Here is an 8016-nt window from a genome sequence, read left to right as displayed (position 1 = left end):
TTCAAAATTTTTAAATTCATAATGGTTCACTGCTATCATTTCTTGGACTGAAACATAAACAGATAAAGTATAAAATATTAAGTTTATTAACTAGTTTTATTCAGCTAAAATTATTACCCCTCCCCCCTTTTTTTATATCTCATTAAAAAGAAACTAATTAATTTCACTCATTATATTTTTTTATTACTCTATTGATTTAATCGTGATTAATACCTGTCAGGTTATATTGACAATTATTTACTATTTATAGCCAAGTGGGTGATAAGATATTCACTTGTTTATTCTGCCCTTAAGCAAACTGAAGATTTGATTGGACAATTCAAGATAGAAAGCCAATGAAATCATTTCAATGGTCTCCTTCAGGTGAAAACACAGGTGTGTCATAACAAAGATAGATATTACACATAGGTTTGTGTATTGTTAATAGATTTACAACACATTGTACTGATTTCAATATTCATTCGGATTTTATAAAAATTATTCAAAGGTAATAGTTCATACTATATTATTCATGACTATATTTAAATCCACATGACTTTTTTAATTAACATTCTTTTCATTAAGGAAGTGAACATTGATTTTATGGTTGTTGTCTAACATGTCTAATTCTTTTCAGGGTCACATCATGTAAAACAAGAGACTAACAATCACAACAATGCCATCAAAGAAAGACCGACGTAAAATTCTGTCTCAGATCTGGGCTACTCCTACCCCAGTGGATGTGGATTTTTTCGACAAAGGAAATGAAATCGTTGTTACCACAGCATATAAGGGTGACAAAACTATATGGTGGTTACGTGTGTTCAAAAGTATATTCCCAGATAAAACTTATAGGGAGAAAGCAGACATCACCAAACTGAAAATTGCTCCTGCAGTGACAGTGAAAATTAATAAACGAACAGGAATAATGAAAATTTATGGTAAAAATCACTGGATATGGTTTATAGACAATTTCGCAGACATTTTGGAGCAGGCTAATGCTGACATGCAAGAATTAGCTGATGTACAATCTGTGTCAGACAATTCTGTAACAAGGTATCTACAACTGGATAAAAATGTGGAAGAGGTAACTATCAATAGCTAGAATATATTTGTAAATTTGTTCATATTCAATGGATATGAGATACTTCAAAGTACTGACATACAATGTATAAGATGAATATTGACAATGCAGGCCATTTAACAAAATGCATGTCAGTAATTCAATCCTGGCTTGTTGTATGGTGGCGCGAACTCTAAAATAGTCAATCACAAAAGACCTGCATATTACTGGCATTTAGATGAAGAGCATTAAATAAAGTGCTGTACCTTCAATATATTTCAATTTACATGTACATGTATAAAATGAACACCACTTTATTTGAAATTTCCAAAACAATTACCGTAATGCTTTGCATCATCTTATCATATTCTTTTAGGTTTATAAGTGTGTGCGCAGTAAAAGAAAATGGATACATTAAAACCATCAAAATAAATTATTAAATAACATACAGACACATATATTCAATTCTCAATTCTATTAAAATGCCTTTCATGCGAGAAATTTAGCTTTTTTGAAAGTTATATTATATTTAATTTGATTTTAGAGTTTGTGTGTTAATACCTTAAAACCTCACCTATTTTCAAATGATCTACATTTTGACCCTCAGTTAATCCTTTGACAAGATCAAATTCTAGCATACATGAAGATTTGTATTTATGTAAGAATGCGGAGCACCTAACCAAGCATGATTAAAATATAAAACATAAAATTTATTAAATCTACTGAATAGAAACTTCAAACATGTCAAAAATTACCTTGGACACTAATTAAAAAATACATAATCAAGTAGTGAATGCTACATTTGTATTTTTCAATTACATGTGTGGTTTTTGAACTACATGTAAAGTCACAGTATACTTTTTATGTAGGATAATAAAGATATACATTTACATGAACTCATAATAATCTAATTGGTCTTGGACTTTCCATGGGAAGTAAATGACTTATTTAGCCATGATAACACTTATAATATGATTAACTGCTAGCATACTATTATCTATACTTAAAGCCTAGCTTTAAAGTCCTTCAAACCATAATTGTAAATTACGTGAGTCAGAAATAAACATGGTTATTATAGTACATTACAGTTTAATTTTATAGCCTCAAGATTTTAACAACATACAGTACATATTACATTCGGAGAAAATAATAAACCACTCCAATTCACAAATGTTATTAAAACATTGTATACTCTGAACATGTCAGCATTTTATCTGCACGATAAACACTTTTAAAAACCACTTTTAAAAATATATACATGTACCTGTAACCTGTATATCTAAGTTTGAATTGTTTAGTTTTTACATATTTTAGTTATCATTTGTTTGTTATGAAAAAATTAAATTTAAGCAGGAACAACTTCATTTTTTTTTTTTAAATTTCCTCATATTTTTTTTTACAAAAGATGTCCTTAAAATTAATTGTATGATGAAACTGATCTAAAACACAATTATATTGCAATCCTGTCTGGTAAATGCTTAAGTTTGATAAATGGCTGTGTCTATCTTTATGAACAAACATTCATCATAATAGCAAATATCAACAGTACATGTAGTAAAATTATGGCAAGATATATAAAAACAAATGATGATGTATGATTACACATTGTAGTATAGTGTACTAAATAGACTTCCCTTCATGTACAATGTTTTTGTCATCTCTAGTATTGGTCCCAATGCTAACTGCATATAAAAATATTAAGATGTGGTGAGATTGTTAATGAGAACACTTTTCAGCCAAGACAAAATAATGTACAAGGTCAGCAAATATAAGTCACTTTATCGGACCACAGATGAATTATCACATTGTGATTGGTTAAACGCCGTCACGTGGTGACCCCCTATGAGACCGAATGGGGTTAGTAAGTTTCATATGGGGTTCATGACACGTTAATGGCGACGTCATCTATTAATGTTGTTGTGTTTCATTGTTTATTTTTTAACAAAACGCAGCAGAAAAAGTCCAGCGTCCGATAAATTCGTTATACCATTAACTACTGACCCCCTACGGATCCATAGAGAGTGAATAAAATTCATAGGGGACTCGGCCTCCCGCCTCACCCCCTATGGATTTTACTAACCCTCTATGGATCTGTATGGGGTCAGTAGCGAACCATATAACTTATAATATGCCCTTCAACAATGGTCAAAACCCATACAGCATAGAAAATTGTACTTATTCTTTATCCAAATGTGACTAAATAAAAAGGTATATACTGAAAGAGTTAAATTCATTTGACAACTATCTATTTTCTAGATTTCTTGAGTGAAACATGTTTATATAAAAAGAAGAAATAAACAAACATAGTTCACTGTACTGCTTTCAACAATGAGCAAAGTCTATACTGCATAGTTGTCTACAATGTATAAAAGGCCCCGAAATGTATGTTGATTTTATTTCATTAAAATGTACATGAATGTTAATCTTATTCATTGTTTTACAGGTTCAAGATTTACTAGATATGATACCAGAAGGAGGTGGCATCATGCAGCATGATTATATAATGAGACTGTGGAAAAGTTTACTAGACGACTGGTTTGGTTGTGGTGCCAGTGTTTATATAGTTACACCGAGAATTGACGAGGAACGTTTGTTTCAGATGTGTTTGTTGATGATTCGTAACAAAGGAACTGCATTTTCTGTGACTTTGGTTGTGCCAGTGAAAGGACCTAACGGTGAAAAATTCAAAAAATCACTGGATACTGCAGTCAGAATGATGAAGAAAACAAGAACTCCACGGACTCAGAAAAGACTTGTTTCGGATGTGAAAATGCAGTGGGCATTAGACAATTTACATGTTCACAATGAAAACTTTTCAACAAACTTTGTGGCAGCTTACAAAGACGACGAAGCAGAAGTGCTAACAACGACGGCTCATTTTCATAAAAGTCATTTTCACACGAATCAAAAGGACAATGTTTGCTACAACAAACTGCCAACTCAGGACCTTAAAAGGAACTATTTATTCCCCTTGGGAGTCTCAAGTGTCAATTACTGATTTGTTTCATAAAAAAAAATTTTGCATGTGAAATAACTATTATATTACACTGCATGTTACATACAAGTTGAATATAAATTTTTAGAACAAAGAAGTAAGATTGTAAAAAATCATCTTTTCATAGAAAAATCTTCATTCTATTTACTAAATTTACAAGATGTGCTTATCTTGTCTGTGTTAATTTGTTTAAATTTGAGAAAGTTGTTTTTAAATTTAAATTCACAACTAGTCTGTACTCAACACTGCATGTAATCTGTAAATTCTATTAGTAAATTGTCTTTTCAAAAGTGTCATACATTATTTTATCTTTAATCATTCCATTTACAAGCCCGTTTATTTACACATACTTTTTAATCTTGGACGTGCATAAATTTAATCTTAAAAAAAAAGGTCCTAGAATGATACTAATAAAAAGAGATTGCACAACAAATTCATAATATTCTATATCTTAAATCAATGATTTTTTTCTCCAAAATCAAGTGACAGAAAAATAAAATCACAGTTTAGTTAGATTTGATTTTCTTATTCTGTACTTATGTTCATGTTATATTTCAGTACACACATGTTGCATGTCACATCAATGATATTTCTTGTTTACAGGTGAAAAATGTCAACATGTAATACATTGTAACAACATTTCATCCATTCATGTCAGTAAATCATGCATACAATGCAGGTTATGTAGTTCAAAAGTAATCCTGTTTCAAATGTTGTCAATACATATTTTTAGTTATTCAATTTAGAATGATTTTGATAAAAGAAAATACTAGAAAGTTTTCGAACCATATCTGAAAAGAAATCCACTTGACAAACAATTGTAATATAAACATCTGAATGCATTTTATTTTTATAAGGGCATATGATACTATTGCAAGGGTATATAGAAAATCTAAAATGTAATGTGTTGGTGATGATAAGCATCCCAAATTGGCGGAAAATTCCACAAGGTCATAATATTGTAACATGAACTTGAAAGCATTTGCAAAGGGAAAAAAAAACAAACAAAGTTATTCTTAAGTGCACACAATCTACAGCAGGGCATGAGTGGCATCAAGCTTAAGGCATATGATGAGACTGTCTACTTTTTATATCATCAATGAGTTCTAATTTATGACAGTAATTTAGATAACATTTTGAAACAGGGCAAGAAAAACTGCACGAAAATGATTCATTAGGAATAACTGCATTTCAGTTTAGCTCTAGAAAACATAAATTATATCTTCACCATTAACAAATGGTTTTTGAGCTTAAAAATGAACAAAATGGACCTTATTCAATTTCCATTGCCGTCCATTGTTCTTTACTTCAATTTTTTTTTTGGAGAAAATCAATAACAGCATGATTTGTTGTAAAAATAATATACTGCTTTCTATTACATGAAACATGAAAAACTGAAATATTTAAGGAAGGACTGTAATATTTTTTCTGTCTATGAAGAAAAAACATAAAAAATTTGGTGCACACTGAATAACATGCATAGCCGGTTATTTAACAGTGTACACAACATTTTTTATGTTATTTCGAATAGACAGAAAAAAATATTACAGTCATTTCTTATAATTTAATTCTAAATTCCGTTTTAAACCGTAGAAAACCATGAAAAAACGTTGATGACGTCACGGTCACATGACTAAATTATGTCTATGGGCTCATAACAAAATAACGTCAGCCAATCAGAAGACACATTCTTTGAATATTTCGGGAAGGCAAAACAAAGATGAATTTGAGTCAAAATTTCAAGAAATATCCAGGGTAGATCCCTTTTGTATCATATGCCCTTAAATAAGTTTTATCAAAACAATGGAAATTTAAAAAAAAAAATCTATTTGGAATGAATTTGTAGATAGCAATAATATATTATACAGTTTTTATAATATTAACTACTTCCCTAAATAAATTATTCTTTCTACTTTTTAAGAAAATTAAAACAAAAAAGGGAAGCAACTCAGGATATAAATATTATATCTGACTTAGCTATTTTAGACTTCTAAATTCCTATAATATTCCTTCAAACCAAAATGATCAACCAAATGGTAGAAACTTTTATGAAAGCATAATACAATGAAAATGTCTATGAAAAGGATAAATGTTATCTATTTTTCAAAGAAATGCATACATACATGTAATGATAGCAATTGCAATACCTTCTATTTATTACAGGAATATTTTTTTATTGCTATCAATTTTTCACTTAATCTATAAAATCAACTAATATGTGATCATTTAAAGAAAAAAGCATATTATGACAAGAAATAAGTCAATCCATCATCAAAATGAATATTTCAAATGTCTTATTGCCATCTTATTGAAGTTCTGTACTTTTTTGATATTTTACACAATGCAAATAACTGAATATATTCTATTATTGTGCTTTTTGATTAAATTATGTTATATAATACTTTTTACTTGTTTGTTTTATGTGACTTGTTTAATGGTCCCTTTCTACACTTAGACCTTAAAATTTAGAAATTATTGTGTGCATTTATTATTATGATTTTTGAACACTTTTCCAGTATGCAAGATTTATTATTGGGATTTCAGTAAAACCTGCATACAGATAAATGTATTGGATATCAGTATGCAAGTTCTCAGAGGGTCACAGATACAACCCCCTTAATATAGGCACAATCCTATCCTATTTCACCCCAGAATTTGGCATATCATCATAATTTTATTCACCATGAGAAGTACAATGGGTGTCACAAGTGAAGCAAGAACTACTTCCCTCCCAGATGAGCAACATGACTTCAAACCAGGATTTGTACTTCTTTGAACTTTATTTATGGTTGACCTTTACACATGCAATCAACAAATATTTGTATCTCAAGACGAGTCAAGAATAATAACAAATCAGACTTATCCAGGGTAAAAGGGATTAAAGATTATTGACCGTTACCTGGTGGTAAACAAGTCAGTTTATAGTGCATATAAAAAAGATGTGGTATGATTGCCAATGAGACAACTATCCACAAAAAATCAAAATGACACAAACATTAACAACTATAGGTAACCGTATGGCCTTCAACAATGAGTAAAGACCATGCCGCATAGTCAGCTATATTAAAGGCCCGTTAAGACAATGTAAAACAATTCAAACGAGAAAACTAACGGCCTCATTTATGTAAAAAAAAGCCCAGATATTCAAAAGTGACCAAAAAATGGAAAATGCTTTGTGAATAATGACTATGCAATCTTTGATGATGTTGAAAATTGAACTGGATATCAGACATATGAAACAGTTGTTCCTCAGTCTAATGTCATATATTTCAATTTATAATTTAGAGTTACTCCCCCTGTGGTGTTATTTTTCAGAATCATACTTATTGATACAATATAAGTTGCAAGCAATATACTGTAGATTCAGTAAAAAAATGATTCTTATAAGATTTTATTTTCTGTGACACACATTAAAATCTAATAAAATTTCAATTATGTTCTTTCACTATCAAAATATACACCCTAGTGAAAAATGCAGATATAAAATGTCCAGTTAAGAGGCAAACACTGGAGCTTAACATTTTCAAATCTCTACTTGTGAATAAACAACTTTGTCACAGTCCTGATGACCTGAAACTTCTTATTACAAATTTTACAATCGACTTCAGAGTTAATAGATTATCACATGAACGCACTAGAGTTGATATTCGGAACAACTCTAAGTAACTCTAGAGTAAGACCCCGACCAAGCATAACAAAATAAAATATTCTCATTGGTTTGACATCATTCAAGAGTTTCTAGAGATTAACCCTGGCTCTGCGAGGGTTAGAACAAGGGTCCGATGAGTTAACTCGAGTGGTTTAACTTAAATCATTTTGTTGAAACCCGAGTAAGTAAAGTTAACTCCAGAGTTTCAAGTGAACTAGGCCTATGTGTTGGACATTTCTACCACTAAAGGGACATAATTTATGATAAATTCATCAGTATAAAAAAAAAATATTTAGTCAGATTTGCAAATAATGATAAATTATTCTACAA

At 30.1% G+C, this 8016-nt stretch overlaps 1 protein-coding gene across 3 annotated transcripts; it reads left to right on the top strand.

The window, feature by feature from the left end:
- Positions 1-263: 263 nt before the first annotated feature.
- LOC134728154 (uncharacterized) lies at positions 264-6385 on the top strand. 3 transcript variants are annotated; one of them, XM_063592647.1, is made up of 3 exons: positions 264-375; positions 617-1066; positions 3486-6385. In XM_063592647.1, exons 2-3 carry the CDS (start codon positions 656-658, stop codon positions 4038-4040), a joined length of 966 nt encoding a protein of 321 aa, XP_063448717.1. In that variant the 5' UTR covers positions 264-375; positions 617-655; the 3' UTR covers positions 4041-6385. The 3 variants fall into 3 exon arrangements, with proteins under 3 accessions (XP_063448717.1, XP_063448708.1, XP_063448700.1); XM_063592638.1 differs by having other exon boundaries at positions 287-408; XM_063592630.1 differs by having other exon boundaries at positions 358-487.
- The last annotated feature ends 1631 nt before the right edge of the window (positions 6386-8016 follow it).

Source organism: Mytilus trossulus, chromosome 1 (assembly GCF_036588685.1).
Source record: "Mytilus trossulus isolate FHL-02 chromosome 1, PNRI_Mtr1.1.1.hap1, whole genome shotgun sequence".
In the NCBI taxonomy this organism is placed as follows: domain Eukaryota; kingdom Metazoa; phylum Mollusca; class Bivalvia; order Mytilida; family Mytilidae; genus Mytilus; species Mytilus trossulus.
Note: the sequence above shows the minus strand (reverse complement) of the source record. Positions and strands in the feature narration are given on the sequence as shown.

Coding starts and splice junctions, on each gene's coding strand:
- LOC134728154 (XM_063592647.1), top strand. CDS start 656: ATGCCATCAAAGAAAGACCGACGTAAAATTCTGTCTCAGATCTGGGCT. Junction 1,067..3,485: donor TGGATAAAAATGTGGAAGAG/GTAACTATCAAT, acceptor ATTGTTTTACAG/GTTCAAGATTTACTAGATAT.